Source organism: Tursiops truncatus, chromosome 18, assembly GCF_011762595.2.
Source record: "Tursiops truncatus isolate mTurTru1 chromosome 18, mTurTru1.mat.Y, whole genome shotgun sequence".
NCBI classification, from domain to species: Eukaryota; Metazoa; Chordata; class Mammalia; order Artiodactyla; family Delphinidae; genus Tursiops; species Tursiops truncatus.
Genome location: NC_047051.1, coordinates 63,870,408 through 63,895,035, shown reverse-complemented (window position 1 = coordinate 63,895,035; position 24,628 = coordinate 63,870,408). Strand labels below are relative to the sequence as shown.

The window sequence follows — 24,628 nt, the reverse complement described above, 5'->3', positions numbered from 1 at the left end:
ATCTGGCTGTTTGTTTCTTTTTTTTTTTGATGTTGAGTTGTATGAGCCGTTTATGTATTTTAGATAATAACCTCTTATCAGTCATATCATTTGCAATTATTTTCTCCCATTCAGTAGGTTGTCTTTTTGTTTTGTCCATGATATTCTTTGTTGTGCAAAAGCTTTTGAGTTTAATTAGGTCCCATTTGTTTATTTTTGCTTCTATTCCCTTGCTTTAGGAGACAGATCCAAAAAAATATTGCTATGATTTATGTCAAAGAGTGCTCTGCCTATGTTTTCCTCTAGGAGTTTTATGGTTTCCGGTCTTACATTTAGGTCTTTAATCCATTTTGAGCTTATTTTTACATATGGTGTTAGTGAATCTTTGCCTTGTTTTCTATTGTGTCTCCAGTGCCTAAACAAGGAATAGTACATGAAGGGGCTCCATTAGTATCTGTAGAGTGAATGAATGAGGAAATGAATGTTTCTCCTTCTCTGGATAAAAGAAATGTTGGCTCCAGTGCTAAAGACCAAAGAAAGAGAACTTCCTTGTTTCATCAGTGACTCTTGCAATCCCTGGCTTTCCTCTAATGTACTTCATTCATCCATCCAGCTAGTGTCTTTTACTGAATCTGCCTTGTTTTCCTAGTACTCTGCTACTTGTTGGTATTATAAAGATGAAAAGGATAAGATATGAGCTCTCAAAGACCATGCAATCTCAGTTCCAAGAGGAGATTGGGAGCAAAGGTAAGAGAAAGGAATCAATGCATATCAAATGTGAAAAGTAGAACTAGCAGGGTTTCTGAATAGGGAGGAATTAGAACAATAGTAAGTGAGGTGAATTATGACTGGACAAAGGTAAACTGTCCATCATAGGAAAGATCAAGGAATGGGGAGGTCTAATTATATGCCCTCACTCCCAAGAGTCCAGGACCATGGGTAAGTCTGAGTTCCCAGCTATAAGAAGCTAATATGTAATAGGAAAAATGAAATAAATGTACGGGTTATAGTAAGAAACAAAGTAGTGAGAGGGAAAGTCTAATAACCTATGAGGTGGATCCAAAGGAGGAAACGTTTTCTCTCTGTCTCCCACATCTTCGTGTCATATCTGATACGTATAAGCTGCTGCTGTGAAAAAAAAAGGCAACTGGATATTGGAGCCTGTCCTTCTAGATCTGTGGTCGAGCAGGGGAGATAGAGCCCATCCATCCATCACCAGTGCTGTGCCGCGGCTGACTTACTCTGGCTCCTATCAGGTCTCGAGAGCCAATTGCTAAGCCAGTTTTTAAACACAGCCATTTTAAAAAGGTTAAATTTACAATTAAATAAATCATATTGAAAACAAAGGTAATAAATCCTCAAAACATATCACATCCTAAATTATCTGTGCTCTTGTGGATCTTAGGTTGACTATGTCTGTATAATTGTGGGCTAGTCTGCATATTTTCCCAACTCCTCATTCAGTGACATAACATTAGTAGCTTGAAATTGCCGTAGCGGAAGGTTTTACACCATTGACACCACAGAAATTGGCAAATGCTACAAATTGGGACTTTGCTCATCCTTTTGTTTTCTAGATTTAAGAAAATGATGTAGAAAATGTTTAAAATGTAGATTAAACTGAAAAGGATGTCATGTCTAAGCCATTACATTGTGAATAGCACAAAAAATTTGAGGAAATATTCTTCCAATATTCAAAACTATTATCCAAAGAAGTTACTTGTGTCGTTGACTATCAGGTGATATACCAACATGCTTCTTCGTTGTTTTGCTTTTACATGACTTGTTATGTATCAGGCAATGATCATGTAGGAATTACACTTGTTCATCAGTTGCAACAATTAGCTGGCCATGAATACAAAAATTCAGCTAAAAGCATTCTTTGAGAATCAACTGGCTACATGTAATTTATGATAATGAATACTGTGCATCTTATTACTATTTGTAAATTGTGTGCTATGTATTCTTTATATCAGTAAAAATCTATCATAAACATACACATGTATTTACATGTGCATGCATGTGCATATGTGTATATGCATCTATATCATTATATCTCTATTTATACTCATATTTTTTTGGAGCACTGGTTGTTAACATTTACCAACACACCACTGTCCAAAACCAAAAAACAGAGTGGACAGTAACAAATGCCATAAGGGAGTTGCAAGAGGCTGTGGAAGCAGATTCCCTGGGAAACGGGGAAGCTATCATGGGCTTCATGAAGGGGATGAGAGCCAATGGAGTCTGGAGGCAGAAGAACTCAAGGGAACCATTTCCTCGGAGGCCCTTGGCTTTGCTGGTCCGTGAGGGGAGAAGAGAAGTGCCTTTCTAGTAACAAGGGGGCCACTGCCTGCCTGAGGCTGTCACTGTTGTCTGTTTTCTGGAAACCAGAATGAGACACAGGCTCTGAGGACCACAAAAGGTTGTATAAGAAGACAGGATGAGCTCAGGAATCATCAAAGCCTCTAGAAATAGGAATGTTCATCTCCTTCTGCGGCTCCAGGGACTGGTCAGTACAGAGCAAACTGTAGAGAGAATGGCCTAGTCCCACTAGCAGAAAAAGTCCACTAGCCATTGGTTTCTGTAAAGGGGCATTTTTCTTTAACTGGACTTGGAGGCTTGGAATTCAAACTTTATTGCAAAGTAGGGGGTAGAATTAGGCCCCCAAATGTCCTTTTGCATTACATGTAATTATTACATATCCTATGGAGTTGGACAGCATCTTTGCCCTCAATATCTATTCATATTCGCAAATTTTCATGGGAGTCAAGTTTTCTGAAAGGCACTAGGACACTAACATCATCCCCCAGATCCCACTTCCATTTTTCCATCCTCACACACCACCTGCTGTACTACCGTCTCCACTGAACCTCTAAGATGAGGCCAGAGTGTAGAAAGGACAGCACTTCCCTTCCCACCCTGCCATCAACCCCATAAAAGGGAGGAGAGAGAAGAAGGGGAGCCTGAGCAGCGATATGGTCTCAGCATCAATTTTCTTCAAATTGTTGGAGGGGACAAGGTCTTGGTCCAATGTGGCACCAACATCAAAAGGTAGCCTGACTTGGCCATCCTGACTGTGGGTGTATTTTGTGGGAAACACCTACCCATAGGTGAATTGAAATTGTCTCCGTCTTGGGACCCTTGGGACAAGTGTATCTGCAGGTGACACAGGGAGGGAGGGAAGAGGAAACAGGGTGGACGCAGAGGCCAGCAGTGGTGGAATATGACCTTGAGGAGAAATGAGGGCACTGGATTTCTAGGTGGGAGGAGCTTGTGCACAGTGGTGTTGTTGTGAGAGGTATGCCTGGGAGTCTTTTCTAGAAGCTATGTTTGCATAGAATGCATAGCTTTTACTCTCCTTGTGTGTTCACTTAGAGGAAAGGCTGATGGAGTTTGAGGTGGAGCCGTGGTGGTGCTGGTGGTGGTGGGACTTGCGCCCTATCGAGAAGAAACTGAGTTCTCCCCTGAGACAATAACAAGCACGAAATGAGATCATTACAAGCACTGCCAGGAAGCTCGGAGATATTCAGGGCAGTGGCCCGCGGAAAAGTCTGGAGTTTCTGCCTGGATTCCATTTGAACTGGGGCAGAAATGTAAAGATATAGCATTTGTTCCCATAGACTGATGTAGTGTAGAGCGTAACTTTTACGCATAGAAAAATATAAAATAAAAGTATAAGATATAAGACAGGATTGGATTCTATCTTATACTCAAAATGTATTAAAGACCTAAATGTAAGACCGGAAACCATAAAACTCCTAGAGGAAAACATAGGCAGAACACTCTTTGCAGATATTGAAAAATCCTTGCATCCCTGGGATAAATCCCACTTGATCATAGTTTATGATCCTTTTAATGTAATGTTGGATTCAGATTGCTAGTATTTTGTTGAGGATTTTTGTGTCTATGTTCGTCAGTGATATTGGCCTGTCATTTTCTCTTTTTTTGTGGTATTTTTGTCTGCTTTTGGTATCAGGGTGATGTCATTTGCAGCAACATGGATGGACCTAGAGATTGTCATACTGAGTGAAGTAAGTCAGACGGAGAAAGACAGAATCGTAGGATATGGCTTATATGTGAAATCTAAAAACAAAACAAAACGAAACAAATGAACTTATTTAGAAAACAGAAACTGACTCACAGACTTAGAGAACGAACTTATGGTTACCAAAGGGGAAGGGTGTGGAGGAGGGAGGGACTGCGGGTTTGAATTGACATGTACACACTGCTGTATTTATAATGGACAGCCAACAGGGACCTACTGTGCCACACGCGGAACTCTACTCAATGTTATGTGACAGCGTAAATGGGAAAATAATTTGAAAAAGAATACATGTATAACTGAATCATTTTGCTGTACACCTGAAACTAAAACAACATTGTTAACCAACTGTATTCCAATATAAAATAAAAAGATAAGAAAAAAAACTAAGAAAAAAGGATTACAGGCTGATTAAGGGAAGAATCCAGATTTAGGATTCTTAGGAAGAGAAGGTCTGTCAATTAAGTTAATAATGGAAGATAATTACAAATATTTTAAGAAGCTAGTGAAGCACAGTTGAGCAGTCGGGTGTGTGTGGTCAGGGAACAGGGAACGAAGAGAAAATCCTGACAGGAAAAAAATTCAGGAAGGAAACAACTAACTGTTGGAAAATGATTTCCACTCCTCGTCTCAACTATTTGAGTTAAAAGAAAGTAAGACCCGTGAAAGAACAACTCTTTCCAAAACAGTCATCCTCGGACATGCTTTGTATCGCAGATAACCCGGGTGGTACCAGGCTATCTAGAGAAGGTTCTGGCGTGTGATCTGGTCTGTTTGCAGTGAGTGGTGCTTTGTGCTCACCCTGCCCTTTTTACCCAGCTGCTTATAACGTGCAGAAAGTAAACCCTCAGAGAAACGGCCCCGCCGCCCAGCCCCTCTGCAGAGTCTATCGGATGAAGAGACGCAGAGCTCTGTTTTCTGCTGGCTGTGGTCACGCATGGCTGGAGGATTCATGGACAAGACCAACTGCTCCATCTGTATCTCAGAGTCACTGATTACCAAGAGAAGGACTCAGCCCAGAACCACGCAGAGGATAGAAAGTCCTCAGAGAGTGAGTCTGTTAGAGTAATCCGAACAATCAGAGCCATTCTTACCACATTCTGATTTCTCCGTTGCCCCTTTCAAATACAAGCCGTTTCCTAAGGTCCAAAGGGAACACTGTGAATGGTGCCTAAGATTTTTCATAATGTTAACATCTGAATGAAAGGACCAGATGTGACCTTAGAATGAAGGCAATGACCAGGGAGAAGGGCAGGGGTCAAGGGAAGGCCCCAAATTTCAAAAGGGTACATTTCAGAAATTGCCATTGGTATGCTTGGTAGCAAACTCCAGATAAATTCTAGAATGGATAATTAAAGGGATGGTTTTAGAGCTCTTAGTAAAGCAAGAAGCTCCCAGTAGGAAGCGTATGATTCCCTAAGAGCAAGAAACATCATATTAGACAATTTCTCTTTTGACGAGTTTACTAGGATGCTTCAAAACTTCTATCGTGCTGTGCTGCTGGACAAGAAGGAGAGACACGGGGCTGGTCACCATGCAGACAGACTCAGTGATGGTACCAAGGATGGTGAACCACGCCCTATGGGCCCGTCCTCGCTCCCGTTCACTCACCTCAATAAAAAAACTCACTAATTCGACATACACCTTATAGAGCATGGACTTCATGGAGTTTATCTTCTGGGAAAGAGAGAGGAAGAAATTGTTCAATCCCTGTCCTCATGGGGCTTATAACGTAGAGGTGGGAAAGGACAAGGACACAAGTAACCACAATCCAAGCCAGAAAAACAAAATTACAGAAAGAAAAGTACAAAGCGCTATGGGGGGGATCAATGGAGACAAAGGTCCTATCTGGTTGGAAGGTTGAAAAGGCTTTGCATGGGAGATGGCACTGGAGGTGGAGTTGGAAGGAGGAGAGAGATGCGGGTGATGAAGAAAGGCATTGGCCCCACACGGTGTGAGCAGAGGCACAGACTAGGGAAAAGGTTAAGCACAAAGTCCAGGTTGATGGAAGCAGGGGGACGAGAAAGGCAAGTCAGGACTGCTGTGACGCATTCCTCTCGCTGGGAAGCGGCCGCGGGGAGTCCTTCCATCAGGTGTTTGGATTCAGGAGTCACACCGTCTGGCATGAATCTTGCCATGGCCACCACCTTCGCCAAGAAATTAAGTTACGAAACTTCTCCAAGCGCTGGTTACTCCACCTGTAGACCAGGCCTGGTTACAGCAACGCCCCACGCTGAGGGTCACTGGGGAGTAGGCGAGATTCTGTGTCAATTCTGTGCCTGGCGCGGAGGGAGCGCTCTCTAAATGGGCTGAATGAAGCCCAGAATTAAACTGGAGGAAGCTCTGTTTTGCAAGTGTGATCTGAGAGCAAGTTCAAAGAGCGGAAAACGTCTTCCTGCTATTTGATCCCAATCTATGGAAAGCCATAGGCTGAGCCACAGAAAAGGCAGACCTCCCCGCAGGGAGAATGGGAGGGTGGGCAGGCAGATTCTGCGGAATTTGGCAACTGAGAAGGTGTGGGATCAGCAGTTTGGGAAAAGCAAGGAGGAGAAACGTGTGCAGCATCCTCTTGGATTTGGAGATCTGGGGACAAGTGTGGGACTGGGTGGAAGATGTCTTTACCTCTATGGGAGGAATTCCACAGAGATCACAGGGAGTGTGCTGAAGGCTTTTGGGTGACGCTAAACTGGGAGGTTGGTGAATACAAAGATGACCAAATCAGGATTCGAAACTGTCTTGAAGGCTAGAATTTGCGTTGGAGGAAACAACCGCAATAATAGCAAACTCATTTATTAGCTTATTTAATTTTTTTCATAAGGGAGATATTATTATCATGCTCATTTTACAGGTAGGGAAACTGTTGAAAGTCAGGTTTCAAGGTCTGTGCTCTAGAGGGAAGAAAGAAGGAAACTGATCTTTATGGATCAGTGTGCCAGACACGAAGTTTCACCCAAGGGAATACTTAGGAAGCTGGAAGACCTGCAAGGAGCTCAGATGATTTAAAGTAGGACCTGGGAGATGAAGATGACAGTGTGATGAAACGTTATTTCTAGGCACTCCATAGGCCTGTGAGAGGCATTTGAGCACGAGGCAGAGAGCTGAATTTTCTGTGCTGACCCCCGATCCATGTGAATTATTTCCTACTATGGCGTGAGGAGCAGGGATCTTCAACTGTTTCTGTTCAGTGGGTCCACATTCCTGTCTGCGATAATCTTGGTCTCTAAGTCTGTCTTTTGACTCTGATGACTATGGTGTGGGATATGTGGGAGATGTCTACATGGTGAAGTTGCGTGTGTGAGTGTGACGTGTAGAGGCGTCTGCAGGGTGAGAGTTTGTATAGACGTGTAGTTAGCTGTAGAACCAGCTGCGTCTGTGTGCATGCGTGTGCCCACGCGGTGTGAACACTCTGGTGTGAATCTGTTTTATGATTCTAGTGTAATTGGAGCACAAGCTGCATGGCTCACCACCTTGGTTAAAGGCACACCCCACCCTCACCCCCAGTACTCCCAGGAGGGATTAACGAAGGAGCAGGAGGCAGAAGCAGAAAGAACCCTGCAGAGCAGAGGCTGGGGTACTACTCACTAAGAACCTGCTGACCCCACTATAGGAAGAGCGTAAGAGCTGCAGCTGGAACAGGAATTTCCCTGCGGAGGGCGCTAATGTCTCTCAGACTCCAAACCCTCCCAGTACTGACTTGAATCTGGGATAGAGGGAGTCAGTAGGATAACGTGGGTATTTTCCCAGATGATATAAATGGATTCCAGATAATTCTCTCATAGCGCCTGCGGGCTCCTCTTTGTGGCTCCATCACCTACCAAGACCACCGCCAACTGCATTCTCTTTATCAATTGGGCTGTGGATGTGATTCCTGCTTCGCTCCTTCCCTCGCCCTCTCCCGTCCCCCCCCAGTTCTCACAGCTTGCAGAACAGTCCTTCCCGAGGCACAGGGTGGGAGAAGACCATGTTCTGGTGAGGAAGCAGAACTCAGAGCAGAGGAAATGGGTGAGCCAGAGGGCAGACCAGACAGGTCTGGAGCTCAGAGCTGAGAGCAGGCATTGGGTCAGGACTGAATGGCCAAGCAAGCTGCAATTAGCGGGTAGGACAGTCATAAGACAGTTGTACTGCCTGGAACCCAGACATCAGCCAGCAGAACAAAGTGAGAGTCTGAGGTCCAGGTTTCAGCAGGAGAGTGGGCATCAGCTGATCTCCAGGAGCTGGGAGGCTGAGCAAAGCAGGAAGAGCACAGAGCCAGGGCACAGGGCCAAGGAAGGGTCCTGACCCCTGCAATAGAGAATCAGCTTCGTGGAGAGTCCTACAGAGCAGGCTGAAATCCCCAAACACGACTGGCTGGAGGTTTGCAGGTTGGGCGTAAATGAGAGCATCTGCTGTAGTCAGACAGGGAGAAAATAGCCTTCTGTTTCCTCTGCCCACCTTGCCACATTTTGTGTTGTCACATTTTGTGCTCTGGAGAAAATCTGTCTCCCAGTAGGGTGACTGGTCTGCTTATTATACATGGACTATATTTGGTTTGTATAAATGAAAAATATTGATCCAAAGATATCCAGTTAAAGGCAGGATTTGTCCTCTCGTATTCCCCCAGCCCAGCAGCACTTAGCTCTACGCCTGGATTTAGAAGCAGTCATTCCTTCCCTGGGAAGGGTTAGGGGGCACATCCCTTGGGTTTGCTTAGGACCTTTAAAAATATCAGTTCAAGATAGAGAATTGCATATTTACTGCATTGATTCTAACATACATTAATATATTGATTTAAATATAATAACATTAATATAACATATGTATTATGACTTTTACTACTTTAACTTCTAGGCTATGAACATCTCCAGGGCAGAGACAGGTCTTTTTATTGCCTTGTTCCCAAGCAACCAGCTCGGAGCCCATGAGTTGTCCAAAAATATTTAAGTCAGTATGCAAGTCAGGAATACTGATGTTTAACTATTTCTTCTTCTTTTTATATAGTCACAGAATCTCAGATCTCAAACTGGATATGACTTTAGAGATTACCCAGTGTGTCTTCCCAACCAATGCAGGAATTATTTCTACCACCTTTTTAGTAGAGGAGCATCAGCCTCCTCTAGATACTTCTAGTCAGTTCTTTGTGGGACAGACCATTCCGTTGTTGGGCAACTCTGATAGAAATTGCTTCTTCAGAGAGCCCCTAACTCTGATTCCCTCGTAACAGCTACCCAGGGGTCCTACTCATCTTCTTCCCATTCCTCCATCCCTCTCACACCCTTACCCACCATATTCTTTTCCTTTTTTCCAGATGAAACAATTGCCCATGTGAATTTATTTCAAGACCTCCCGTCTTCCTAGTTACCCTCCTCTCACATCAATGAATGTGGTTTGTATTCACATTCCTTAAGATATGGTGCCCAAGACCAGCACTGTGCAATTTGACTATGGAATATGCGGGAGTGAGGGGCTATTACCCTTCCAATGTGGACATTCTTATGCTATTATCGGCACTTCGGATTGCATTAATCTTCATGGCTGCTACCTTTTCCTGTTGTTTTTTACTAAACGTCTAAGAAGCACAGCTTTTTTTTTTTTTAATTAAATTCAGTCTAACTATTCTCTCTCATTCTATCCAATCGATTTTTAAAGCCAAACATTAAGTTGAGAATCTGACTGCTTGAGATCTTTGTATGTATTGGAAAATACTGTCCTGGGAGAAGGGATGGAACTTAGGGTGGGACCTGCTCTGCAGCCAGCTTCCCCTTCCACTGCCCCCAAGTCTCTGGGCAGGAACCTCGGAGCACCCGTGACCCCTTCATCCCTCATGAGTCACCAAGTTACTCGGTCTTATCAGTTCTACCTCTAAGTACCTTCCTTGTCTGTTCCCACTGTTGCCCTCACATGAGGTTCAGGTTCTCACATGAAATACTGCAGGATCTTTCTGAAATGCAAGTCCCGTCAGGGATTCTCTGCTCAAAATGTTTCAATGGCTTTCCGGCTCCTCTAAGACAAAGTCGAAATCCCCTCATAGAGCTTACAGGTCCCTTTGCAAGTCCCCCTCCGTGTGCACCTGCACCCCATCTTGACGTCCTCCCGCACATCCACGTGGAGTCTTTCCAATGTGCTCGCTGGTCCCTGAGGCGCTCGGCTCCTTTCTGCTTGGAGGTCTTTGCTCGTACGTGCCAGGCCCTGCTCTGAACGCTCTACACAAATTAACTCACTTCATCCTCACCACCACCCTCTGAAGTAGATAATATTACTCCCATTTTACAGACGGGGGAGCTCATATGTTAAGCATTTTGCCTGGTGTCACGCAGTTAATAAGTTGTAGAGCAGGATGAGTCCCGTGACCCGAAATGCCCCCCCTTTCTTCCTCCTGGGTGAACTTCTACCCATCTTTCAAGACAGTTCAAGCACTGGCTTTTCTGGGAAGTCTGCCTATGCCCTGAACTTAACCCCAGATAGCACTTATCGTTCTGGGATAATCGTTTGCTAAATGATCATCGCCCTCTAAGCAGCACATCCACGGAGATAGGCCCCTGTGCTTTCCTCACTGAGCCCCCAGAACCTATATTCTGTGCTGGGAATCTAACGAATGCTTTGATGAAAGGAACTCATTAATGAATAAGTGACTTAACTACTTACAGGGTTCCTTCTGTAGTTGTAATATGGCATCATAGCCATTTTTACCAAATTGTTAATTTTGGGTCATCAGTTTTTCCTATAATGTGTACAAAAATCTACGCAAAGCTTAATTGTAGATCAATTCTTAATTTTCTTAAGAAACAATTAAAAAATTCTTAATTTTCCCCTGAAATTCAGATCAGTTATCCTGGCTTTGTCTAAGAGCAATACTGTTTTCTGAAGTGCTCTGGAATTACTTAAAAACGCACAGCGGCAGTATGTTTTAAAACTACCAACCCCAGTTTGCTCTTTGCTCAGGTGTCCTTTGAGTTCATCCCCTTGAGGATGCGAGTTAGTCTGTAAGGGAATCGAGCAGAGGAGACTCAGGAGCGCCAGCTTGCCGCACGTGCGGTCGGACGGGCAATGAGCGAGAGAGGAGCAGTGGGCCCGGAGAGAAATACGCCTGAGGCTTTTCTACACATCATCATCATCTTATAGATAAGAAAGGGAAACAAAGTGAATTTAAGTGACTTATCCAAGGGCACACAAGAAATTAACGGCAGAGCTAGGACTTAAACGCAGGTTTGGGGCTGGTACAGAATGCTGAACATTTCCCCAAAAGCTCTATAGACGACCATACAAAGTTATAAATACATTCTCCTGTTGAGTCTCAGATATTTTGTCTGTAAAATGGGGATTATACCATCTTTTGGATAAATATGATAATATATGTGAAAGCACTTTGTAAAATGCAAATATGATTCAAATCAATATATTAAACTGTCTGTCACAAAATTTTCCCCAGTTCTTAGGGCCAGGAATATTTGAGTAAACTTTGTCCATTTTTTGACTGCCCAGCATACAAACGCACCTTAGTTCTGGTGAAGCTCTATCTCCCACCATGGAGCCCGAAATGGGCCTTTTCTCCTCATCTCCAGCAGATGCAACATATGATTGACAAAATGAAGAGGCCCACGTCTGTGGTGAGAACCTGACTTCTGGATGCAGTGTGGTCTTGCCTTATAAGGTACAGTAAATCCTAACCAGTAGGATAAGCATAAACTGTAGTCTAATGAGCACAACAGCCTTTGCTTTGTTATAAATATGACATAAGACATGCAACAAGGCGTCAGAGTCATCCTTCTATTAGGTTCTGGATTCCAGGAAGCAGCTACTGCAGTCCTGGCTGGAAACAAATAGATGGAGTGGAAGTAACGGTCACCTTCCTGCCACTGAGATGTGAGCTCTCCAGGCACTGAAATCTGTATTGATAAGAATGATTGCTACCCTTTATGGTGTGCGTCTCGTCTGTGTTATCTCGTTTCATCGCCATTTAACAAGTAAGAAAACTGAAGCACAGGGAGATTAAGACCCTTAGTTAGTAAATGGTGAGTCCATCACACTCAAAGTCTAGACTCAAAGATTCAGACTCTAAGCAGAATTTCTCACCCTTTTATGTGCTTGGGGGACACCTGGAGATGTTGTTAAAGTGCAGATTCTGATTCTATGGGTCTGTGGTGGGGCCTGAGAGTCTGCATGTCTAGCAAGCTCCCAAGTGACATAGATGCTGCTGGTCTGAGGACCACACTTCTAGAAGCAAGGTTCTAAATCGTTCTTGAAAAGTGCACTTGAAGCACTTTGAAAAGTGCTTCTTGAATCTCACCATAAAAAACACTCATGGCTCTTCAACTATGCACTTCCCTAGGGCTTCTCCTTTTGCCAGAGCTTGGTGACATGAGAGGAGAGTCCCTATGCATCTATTAAATGCTGATTTCTTCTTCCATTTGTTCAATCCACAAATTTTATTGAGAGCCTGCCTGGAGCCAGCCATAATGGTGGGTGCTGAGGATACCAGGATAAGTAAGATAAGGTCCTGGCCTCTAAGAGAGGAGCTACTGATGGACACAGGCTGTCCTGAAAACCTCTGAACACCCTGCAGCAGACTGACTTAGGACCAGGTCCACTTGTGGGCTGCCTGGGCTCTGGTACCATCCTCACCGCCACAAGGTGTGGGCATGTTTCAGCACGTGGGTCCAATCCTCTTGGCATAGAGACAACTTTCTGGCGGCTCCTCCTGTCCAGAGTCTACTGGGAAAATACAATTCACCTACCTTGGGTCATTGATTGTGTCAGTAAACATAAAACTATGCCATTTTTTTTGTTGGGATAAGAACGCACTAAATGTTTCTTACACTTCTTTTGGGGTGAGAACTGCCAAAGACAGAACTTGAGCTTTTCTACATGCTTTTAGATAACTTTACATGCATTTGGATCACAACAAGAAAATCACTCTGAATGAAAATTAACCTTAGGTTTATTTAACAAAATTAAGTCTCAGAAAGCAATCAGGATTTTAGCAAATGGACACCTATCTTGAGATTAAAGGTAAATGCCTTCTAAGGCTGCAGAGATCTATCAAATGTGTTATTTTGAAAATATTTTTGAAACATCTTAATTATTCAAGTCAATTTTCCCTCACTGAGGCTGTAATTAGTTTTCATTTATTATTACTGTTGTTTGAAATTTAAATGTGCTACTGTTACTTAGTCATAGACTAAGGCACACATTTCAACCAGGAAGAAATCTAAAGTTATGACATCAGATGATTCCCACCTGTTCCCTATGTGAGAATAAACATCCACAGAAACCTCTTTTCTTTAGCAAATGCCATTCCTTTCCCCTATCTTTATGGCCTGGCTGTTGAGGGGACGGGGAGAGAGGTGAAGGATAGGCAGATGAGGAGAGGTCCACCTTCACTAAGTGTCATATGGTCGTTTGAGATCATTCAGACCTATCTCCACTCAGATGCAGATAAGATTCTATACTGTCAGGATCCAGGAAGCCAGCAAGATAATAGATAAGTGGAGAAAAAGAGGGACAATTCTCAGGAGGAATAATGTTAGAGGACCCTATTACAGTCATCATCCTTCAGTGAACTTCTATGGCGAAGTGGTGAAGGATTGTAAAGCTCTTGAGTGAACTTCAAGTTGAAACGGGCTTTAAGGGACTCCTGGCATCCAGCTCTTTCAATATAAGGGGGAAGAAAGTTATGAATGAGGCACAGAGTTTCATTACCAAAGTCAAGGTCTTAAGACTAGTTAATAAAAAAGTCAGAACTTGAAGCTCCATCTGCTGAATTACCATCCAGTCATCTTCCTTTTTGTTGCAGGAATACAATCTTGCCCTCATCACAAACTATCTGTCTCCTCATTATTTTGTTCATTCAGTCATTTTGCAAATATGTATCCAGAGCCCATTGTGTGCTTGGAGCACAAGGAGAACATCACAGACCAGGTCCCTGCCCTCGAGGCGACCATGACTCAGCTTTACTCTCTCCTTGGAGCAATGCTTTCTGGATCCAGCCTTCCCCGTCAGAAATTACTGCTGCTCTCCCTGTGAGAGATGCTTTGCTTTCACAGTTAAAACTCTACTAACATCGAGAGGAGAGAAAAACACAACACAACAAAACAAGAGACACAGCCTAGAGTGGCTATTGCATCTAAAGATAGTGAATTGCTTTTGAAATTGAGTCAAGAAGTTTTCAGTCCACAATGAGGATTGAATTACAAGTGTCCCTATGGTGTTGTCCTGAAATGGATTCCACAGAACTATAGTTGAAGGGGGCCTGTGTTTTTCACAACTGGAAATGCCCCTTGTCCAGCGAAATGCTGGCTTACATCAAATCTTTTAAGGTTGTAGTCACTACTAATGTAAATGGGTTCCTAAAAAACTGTAGCTATACTGGGTCATCTAAGAGGGTTAGTTAGCAACAAGAAGGTATGACTTTAACAGTGAAGTTATGTAACCAGCAAGGAAAAAAAAAAATCTAGCAGTTTAAAAAGATTTTCTGTTGTTCTTTCTTAGAGGAGGCTTAATGTGGCCTAAGTCTAAGAAGATTTGTCTCAAATTGACAATGTAGGTTTAAATCAATTTATTATTTTAAAACACACTATAACCATTTTCATTCCCCTTTGGCTTCTGAGTTTTTTTCTTAATTTGGAATTATTATGATGATTGAGAGCCTACTGGCATAGAAAGCTTCCCAACACCCCACTGTTGTGTTTTCAAATAAGAATAAAGGAAAAGCAACCGGCCTCATCAGCAATGACTCCGTGTGAATGAGGACATCTAAATTGGTGAGTGTCCATTTTCTTGGAAATATGAATCAGTGTTCCTGATGTTGAATATAGATTTCTGTAGTAACCTGTATCTTTGCTAAAGATTTTGATTCAGGATGAAGGAAGTAGAAAGATGATGTTAAATGAATTTTACAAATTCTAATTGAAGCATTGTCAGTGGACAAGGTTTTCCAAATTACCTCTCGTGTGCAGGGTACAGAGCAGACATAGAATACATTATTTTTACTACTGAGAAACAAAATCAAGAGGATAAAGTTTTAAGGTGGAAGGTTATTTGGACCACTGTCAACACTGTTCATTAATTAGCCCACTTTGGAGCTAAGGTTGAACACCTATTTTTCACAATAACTCGGTTTCATTAAGGAATAGAGAATGAAGGGTAATAACACCATACATATATATAAATATATATATAAATATATATATATAAATATAAATATATATATATAAATATATATATATATATAGAATGAACCCAGTAGAGAACAAAAAAATACACTTAGCCGCATGACATAACTTCTACCTGCTGCCTCAAGGTGGGAATGGGCCAAGAGGTCTGTGGAATGACAACAGTGTCCCCATAATACTCTTCTCTTTTTACAATTTTCCCTGCACCTAGGGAAACCTTCCGTAGTAGAAGGAGAATTTTGAAATATCCTAAATAAGTTTAGAAGCTGGGACTGAAGAGAGAGTAGCACTGATTCCTCTAATGGGTGCTCAGGAAAGTCCATGTTACTTGGAGGCCTAACTGAGGTGTCCAAGCTTGAACACTTCCCTTTATTGTCATTAGACTCTCCTGGATTTAACTAAATATCCTCTCTTCATCCTTTGGCACGCACTGTGGACTAATGACGTGAATACTTGACACAAAATCCCATAAAATATGATGCTTTAGTAACTTCCTAGTTAAAATTTGATTTCATTTCCTTTATTGGGGCCAGGGTACAGTGTTGCCATTTTATTGTGAAAAGTCTATATATTATAAAACACCAGGGGCAATTTTTAATGTAATAAACCCACCACCTGCGGCTGATTTGTAAACATAATCAAATAGGCAGAAAGCAGGGGCAGGTAGCGATTCTTATAATGACATACAAGCAAATAGCAAATAATTGTTGCCCTGGAGGTATCCTGTTGTGTGAAAATGGCTTTTTTTGAAGTCTAGTTGATTTAAATATTATATTGGTTTCAGGTGTACAATATAATGATTTGATATTCTTATAGATTATACTGAAAATGCCCTTACAATTTTTCCCTCTTTAAAATACACAGTTTCTAATAGTTTCTAGTATGCCTAACATTGAAAGCTTGTCTACATACTTTTTTTTTTTTTTTTTTTTTTTTTGCGGTACGCGGGCCTCTCACTGCTGTGACCTCTCCCGCTGTGGAGCACAGGCTCCGGACACGCAGGCTCAGCAGCCATGGCTCAGGGGCCCAGCCGCTCCGCGGCACGTGCGATCTTCCCGGACCGGGGCACAAACCCGTGTCCCCTGCATCGGCAGGCGGACTCTCAACCACTGCGCCACCAGGGAAGCCCTCTTAACTACTTTTTAAAATTTTCTTGCTCTGCTGTATTATCACTAAACACGATTTTTTAAAAAAATATGGAAACCCCTTTAAAAACCCCTACATCTCTCAACACTGTCCATCTTCTCATATGTTTCTATCACTGTGAATATAGACACGTATGTGTATGGATTTCATGCTAGAATGGCCTGAGGAAGTACAGGGACTTAGGATAACATATGATCAGGACTTCCCTGGCGGTCCAGTGGTTAAGACTCTGTGCTTCCACTGCAGGGGCATGGGTTCCATCCCTGGTCAGGAAACTAAGATCCCGCATGCCGCGCGGTGAGGCCACAAAAACAAAACAGTACAACGTATGATCTACTGACGGCGTGTGTTTACCATATGTATATATATGGTGTCCTCCATGACACAAGGCAAATCAAAACCTGTTTTAAAACAAGCCAGTCACTTCTGCCCTTTCCTTTGGAGTCGATTATTCGCATTAGGTATTTCTAAAAGATCCATGCAGTTATTTGCCATATGAAAGACATGATTTAATTCTTTCAGTCAGCATTCATACACCCCGTCCCTCCTAGGCAAATCTTGGCACTTGGATTAAGTACTCAGAGTTAACAGCCAACTGTATACGGACTCTTCAGCACAGTGAGGGGAAAAGTGACATTTTACCTCCACCCCAAACAAAGCTATTATATTTACCTTCTACTTTGAAGATAGTAAAGTGCGGTCGACAATGGAAAGAACCCAACGCGTTACCTGCGCAGTTCATCCACAGACCCTGGTAAACCCAAGTGGCCGTTATCACCGAGGATGCTCGGGTAGTTACTTTCCACTCATTGGATGCGGTGGCAGCGACGAGAGCACCAAAGCCCCCGACGCCAAACACCAGAGCCGAGATCTGTGCCCTGGACATGTCGCTCAGGCGTCTCCAGGGACACTGTCCGGACAGATCGCTGCAGTGGTCTAGGCATGCAGCGGACACAACCCGCTTGGACCAGTGTTGCAGCAAGTTAATGCGGGCAGGTGACAGTACTTCATGCTCGGGTGGCCTGAGGAAGGACCAGAACTTAGGATAAAGTCTGATTTACTGATGGCATTTTAAAGGTAGCCTAAGACGATCTTTCTAACTTCCTACATGGATATTTACTAAAAGTTTGTAGATGGATTCTGAAGGTTTTGAGTTCGCAGATTTTTTTCCTGCCACATAGTTAATATTTAATTTTCTGTTAGCCTGAAGCTTAATGAACCATGCAGGGACGAGATATTACAAAGTACAAATTATACAGTAACAGTTAAGGCTTCTTTGACCCATTGCTTTAGTCTTGCGTGCTTCTGAATCTTATATAAATGGAATCATAGCGCGGCTTTCTTCTGTAACCAATTTTTTCACACATTATGTTTGTGAAATTCATCTATGTTCAGCAATGTAGCTATGGCTCATTAATTAGTACAGCAGAATACAGTATTTCATTAAATGAATTTTGCTGGGTTACACATTCATTTCGACTCAGTACTTTGAAGATATAATTCTGTTTTCATTTGGCTTCCATTGTTGTTTTTGAGAACTCGAGCGTCTGATTTGTCATTTCTTTGGAGGTTAACCTGTATTTTCTCTTTGGTTTTAAGATTGTCTTTGTCTTTGGTTTTGGCAGTTTCACTAATTTTCTAAGTGTGGATTTAAAAAAAATCGTATTTGGGATTTACTGAGCTTTTTGAAACTGATGATTCATTGCTTTCATCAATTCTGGACAACCATTAGTCCCTTCCTTCTCCAGATATCACGTCTGTCCCTATCCTTTCTTTATCTCCTTCTGTGACTCTGACAAGCTCTATTTTTTTAGTTGGTCCTATGTCTCAAAATCTCTTTAACATTATTTACTTCTTTATTGCTCCATGATGAATTCTGGGAATTTTTTCAGACATATGTTCTAATTTTTAAATTTTTTCTTCAACTATATATAATCTGCTGTTAACACATCCAGAGTTTCTAATTTCTATTACTCTCCTTTTTAAAATAATTCTGGAAGTTCCATTTTATTCTTTTTCAAATCTTCCTGTTTCTTTTTCTAATCTCTTGTTCTTTAGTCATAATTCAAAGGCCATATTTTATTTTATTTTTTTAATTTTTTATTTTACTTATTTATTTTAACATCTTTATTGGAGTATAATTGCTCTACAATGGTGTGTTAGTTTCTGCTTTATAACAAAGTGAATCAGCCATACATATACATATATCCCCATATCTCCTCCCTCTTGCGTCTCCCTCCCACCCTCCCTATCCCACCCCTCCAGGCGGTCACAAAGCACCGAGCTGATCTCCCTGTGCTATGTGGCTGTTTCCCACTAGCTATCTATTTTACATTTGGTAGTGTATATATGTCTATGCCACTCTCTCACTTCATCCCAGCTTACCCTTCCCCCTCCCCGTGTCCTCAAGTCCATTCTCTAGTAGGTCTGCGTCTTTATTCCCGTCCTGCCCCTAGGTTCTTCATAACCACCCCCCCTTTTTTTTTAAGATTCCATAAATATGTGTTAGCATATGGGATTTGTTTTTCTCTTTCTGACTTACTTCACTCTGTATGACAGGCTCTATGTCCATCCATCTCACTACAAATAACTCAATTTCGTTTCTTTTTATGGCTGAGTAATATTCCATTGTATATATGTGCCACATCTTCTTTATCCATTCATCTGTCGATGGACACTTAGGTTGCTTCCATGTCCTGGCTATTGTAAATAGAGCTGCAGTGAACATTGTGGTACATGACTCTTTTTGAATTATGGTTCGCTCAGGGTATATGCCCAGTAGTGGGATTGCTGGGTCATATGGTAGTTCTATTTTTAGTTTCTTAAGGAACCTCCATACTGTTCTCCATAGTGGCTGTAACAATTTACATTCCCACCAACAGTGCAAAAGGGTTGCCTTTTCTCCACACCCTCTCCAGCATTTATTGTTTGTAGATTTTTTGACGATGGCCGTTCTGACTGGTGTGAGGTGATACCTCATTTTAGTTTTGATTTGCATTTATCTAATGATTAGTGATGTTGAGCATCCTTTCATGTATTTGTTGGCAATTTGTATATCTTCTTTGGAGAAATGTCTATTTAGGTCTTCTGCCAATTTTTGGATTAGGTTGTTTGTTTTTCTGATATTGAGCTGCATGAGCTGCTTATAAATTTTGGAGTTTAATCTTCTCTCAGTTGCTTTGTTTGCAAATATTTTCTCCCATTCTGAGGGTTGATTTTTCGTCTTGTTTATGGTTTCCTTTGCTGTGCAAAAGCTTTGAAGTTTCATTAGGTTCCATTTGTTTATTTTTGTTTTTATTTCCATTTCTCTAGGAGATGGGTCAAAAAGGATCTTGCAGTGATTTATGTCAAAGAGTGTTCTGGCTATGTTTTCCTCTAAGAGTTTTATAGTGTCTGGCCTTACATTTAGGTGTTTAATCCATTATGAGTTTATTTTTGTGTACGGTGTTAGGGAGTATTCTAATTTCATTCTTTTACATGTAGCTGTCCAATTTTCCTAGCACCACTTATTGAAGAGGCTGTCTTTTCTCCGTGGTATATTCTTGCCTCCTTTATCAAAAATAAGGTGACCATATGTGCATGGGTTTATCTCTGGGCTTTCTATCCTGTTCCATTGACCTATATTTCTGTTTTTGTGCCAGTACCATACTGTCTCAATTACTGTAGCTTTGTAGTATAGTCTGAAGTCTGGGAGCCTGATTCCTCCAGCTCCATTTTTCTTTCTCAAGATTGCTTTGGCTATTCCGGGTCTTTTGTGTTTCCATACAAATTGTGAAATTTTTTGTTCTAGTTCTGTGAAAAATGCCATTGGTAGTTTGATAAGGATTGAATCTGTAGATTGCTTTGGGTAGTATAGTCATTTTCACAGTGTTGATTCTTCCAATCCAAGAACATAGTATATCTCTCCATCTGTTTGTATCTTTCATCAGTGTCTTATAGTTTTCTGCATACCAGTCTTTTGTCTCCTTAGGTAGGTTTATTCCTAGGTATTTTATTCTTTTTGTTGCAGTGGTCAATGGGAGTGTTTCCTTAATTTCTCTTTCAGATTTTTCATCATTACTGTGTAGGAATGCAAGAGATTTCTGAGCATTAATTTTGTATCCTGCAACTTTACCAAATTCATTGATTAGCTCTAGTAGTTTTCTGGTAGCCTCTTTAGGATTCTCCTATATAGAGTATCATGTCATCTGCAAACAGTGACAGCTTTACTTCTTTTCCAATTTGGATTCCTTTTATTTCTTTTTCTTCTCTGATTGCTGTGGCTAAAACTTCCAAAACTATGTTGAATAATAGTGGTGAGAGTGGACAACCTTGTCTTGTTCCTGATCTTAGAGGAAATGATTTCAGTTTTTCACCAGTGAGAACAATGTTGGCTGTGGGTTTGTCATATATGGCCTTTATTATGTTGAGGTAAGTTCCCCCTATGCCTACTTTCTGGAGGGTTTTTATCATAAATGGGTGTTGAATTTTGTCGAAAGCTTTCTCTGCATCTATTGAGATGATCATATGGTTTTTCTCCTTCAGTTTGTTAATATGGTGTATCACATTGATTGATTTGTGCATATTGAAGAATTTTTGCATTCCTAGGATAAACCCCACTTGATCATGGTGTATGATCCTTTTAATGTGGTGTTGGGTTCTGTTTGCTAATATTTTGTTGAGGATTTTTGCATCTATGTTCATCAGTGATATTGGCCTGTAGTTTTCTTTCTTTGTGACATCTTAGTCTGGTTTTGGTATCAGGGTAATGGTGGCCTTGTAGAATGAGTTTGGGAATGTTCCTCCCTCTGCTATATTTTGGAAGAGTTTGAGAAGGATAGGTGTTAGCTCTTCTCTAAATGTTTGATAGAATTTGCCTGTGAAGCCATCTTGTCCTGGGCTTTTGTTTGTTGGAAGAGTTTTAATCACAGTTTCAATTTCAGTGCTTGTGATTGGTCTGTTTATATTTTCTATTTCTTCCTGGTTCAGTCTTAGAAGGTTGTGCTCTTCTAAGAATTTGTCCATTTCTTCCGGGTTGTCCATTTCATTGGCGTATAGTTGCTTGTAGTAATCTCTCATGATCCTTTGTATTTCTGCAGTGTCAGTTGTTCCTTCTCCTTTTTCGTTTCTAATTCTATTGATTTGAGTCTTCTCCCTTTTTTTGCTAATAAATCTGGCTAATGGTTTATCAATTTTGTTTATCTTCTCAAAGAACCAGCTTTTAGTTTTATTGATCTTTGCTATTGTTTTCTTCATTTCTTTTTCATTTATTTCTGATCTGATCTTTATGATTGTTTTCCTTCTGCTAACTTTAGGGTTTTTCTGTTCTTCTTTCTCTAAGTGCTTTAGGTGTAAGGTTAGGTTGTTTACTTGAGATATTTCTTATTTCTTGAGGTAGAGCTGTATTGCTATAAACTTCCCTCTTAGAACTGCTGTTGCTGCATCCCATAGGTTTTGGTTGGTCATGTTTTCATTGTCATTTATTTCTAGGTATTTTTTGATTTCCTCTTTGATTTCTTCAGTGATCTCTTGGTTATTAAGTAGTGTATTGTTTAGCATCCATGTGTTTGTACTTTATACAGATTTTTTCCTGTAATTGATATCTAGTCTCATAGCGTTGTGGTCAGAAAAGATACTTGATACGATTTCAATTTTCTTATATTTATCAAGGCTTGATTTGTGACCCAAGATATGATCTGTCCTGGAGAATGTTCCATAAGCACTTGAGAAGAAAGTGTATTCTGTTGTTTTTGGATGGAATGTCCTATAAATATCAATTAAGTCCATCTTGTTTAATGTATCATTTAAAGCTTGTGTTTCCTTATTTATTTTCATTTTGGATGATCTGTCCATTGTTGAAAGTGGGGTGTTAAAGTCCCCTACGATTACTGTGTTACTGTCGATATCCCTTTTTATGGCTGTTAGCATTTGTCTTATGTATTGAGGTGCTCCTATGTTGGGTGCATAAATATTTACAGTTGTTATATCTTCTTCTTGGATTGACCCCTTGATCATTATGTAGTGTCCTTCTTTGTCTCTTGTAATAGTCTTTATTTTAAAGTCTATTTTGTCTGATATGAGAATTGTTACTCCAGCTTTCTTTTGATTTCCATTTGCATGGAATATCTTTTTCCATTCCCTCACTTTCAGTCTGTTTGTGTCCCTAGGTCTGAAGTGGGTCTCTTTTAGACAGCATATATGTGGATCTTGTGTTTGTATCCATTCAGCCAGTCTATGTCTTTTGGTTGGAGCATTTAATCCATTTATATTTAAGGCAATTATTGATATGTATGTTCCTATTACCATTTTCTTAATTGTTTTGGGTCTGTTATTGTAGGTCTTTTCCTTCTCTTGTGTTTCCTGCCTAGAGAAATTCCTTTAGCATTTGTTGTAAAGCTGATTTGGTGGTGCTGAATTCTCTTAGCTTTTGCTTGTCTGCAAAGGTTTTAATTTCTCCGTGGAATCTGAATGAGATAGTTGCTGGGTAGAGTAATCTTGGTTGTAGGTTTTCCCCTTTCATCACTTTAAATATGTCCTGCCACTCCCTTCTGGCTTGCAGAGTTCCTGCTGAAAAATCAGTTTTTAACCTTATGGGGATTCCCTCATATGTTATTTGTTGTTTTTCCCTTGCTGCTTTTAATATTTTTTCTCTGTATTTAATTTTTGATAGTTTGGTTAATATGTGTCTTGGTGTGTTTCTCCTTGGATTTATCCTGTATGGGACTCTGCACTTCCTGGCCTTGATTAACTATTTCCTTTCCCATATTAGGGAAATTTTCAACTACATAATCTCTTCAAATATTTTCTCAGTCCCTTTCTTTTTCTCTTCCTCTGGAACCCCTATAATTCAAAAGTTTGGTGTGTTTAATGTTGTCCCAGAGGTCTCTGTGACTGTCCTCAATTCTTTTCATTCTTTTTTCTTTATTATGCTCTGGGGTAGTTATTTCCACTATTTTATTTTCCAGGTCACTTATCTGTTCTTCTGCCTCATTTATTCTGCTATTGATTCCATCTAGAGAATTTTTAATTTCATTTATTGTGTTGTTCATCATTGTTTGTTTGCTCTTCAGTTCTCCTAGGTCCTTGTTAAACGTTTCTTGTATATTCTCCATTTTATTTCCAAGATTTTGGATCATCTTTACTATCATTACTCTGAATTCTTTTTCAGGTAGACTGCCTATTTCCTCCTCATTTGTTTGGTCTGGTGGGTTTTTGCCTTGCTCCTTCACCTGCTTTGTGTTTCTCTATTTTCTCATTTTGCTTAACTTACTGTGTTTGGGGTCTCCTTTTCACAGGCTGTGGGTTTGTAGTTCCCGTTGTTTTTGGTGTCTGCCCCCAGTGGCTAAGCTTGGTTCAGTGGGTTGTGTGGGCTTCCTGGTGCAGGGGACTAGTGCCTGTGTTCTGGTGGATGAGGCTGGATCTTATCTTTCTGATGGGTAGGACCACATCCGGTGGTGTGTTTTGGGGTGTCTGTGACCTTCTTATGATTTTAGGCAGCCTCTCTGTAATGGGTGGGGTTGTGTTCCTCTCTTGCTAGTTGTTTGGCATGGGGTGTCCAGCACTGGAGCTTGCTGGACGTTGAGTGGAGCTGGGTCTTAGTGTTGAGATGGAGATCTCTGGGAGAGCTTTTACTGTTTGTTATTACATGGAGCTGGGAGGTCTCTGGTGGACCAATGTCCTGAACTTGGCTCTCCCACCTCAAAGGCACAGGCCTGACACCTGGCTGGAGCACCAAGACCCTGTCAGCCACATGGCTGAGAAGAAAGGGAGAAAGAAGGAAAGAAAGAAAGAAAGAAAGAAAGAGAGAGAGAGAGAGAGAAAGAAAGGAAGGAAGGAAGGAAGGAAGAGAGAGAGAAAGAGAGAGAAAGAAAGAAAGAAAGTTATTTTAAAAATTATTAAAAATAAGATTTGTTTAAGTAATAAAAGAAAGAAGAGAGCAACCAAACCAAAAAACAAATCCACCAGGGATAACAAGTGCTAAAAACTATACTAAAAAAAATAAATGGACAGACAGAACCCTAGGACAAATGGTAAAATCAAAGCTATATAGACAAACTCACACAAAGAAGCATACACATACACATTCACACACACACACACACACACACACACACACACTATATATATATATATATATATGTATAAAAATAAAAAGGAACACAACAACCAAATCTATAAACAAATCTACCAGTGATAATAAACTCTAAATACTAAACTAAGATAAACATAAAACCAGAAACAAATTAGATGCAGAAAGGAAACCCCAAGTCTACAGTTATTCCCAAAGTCCACCTCCTCAATTTTGGGATGATTCATTGTCTATTCATGTATT

General features: G+C 41.0%; 1 protein-coding gene across 1 annotated transcript in view; it reads right to left on the bottom strand.

Moving 5' to 3' along the window:
• The window catches only part of CLDN10 (claudin 10), a 100,608-nt gene extending 83,405 nt beyond the window's left edge, over positions 1–17,203 (bottom strand). Inside the window, exon 1 of the mRNA XM_033843598.2 lies at positions 16,990–17,203. Within this exon, the coding sequence (XP_033699489.1) occupies positions 16,990–17,203 (214 nt within the window). The remainder of the gene's footprint in view (positions 1–16,989) is intronic.
• Between the last annotated feature and the right edge of the window lie 7,425 nt (positions 17,204–24,628).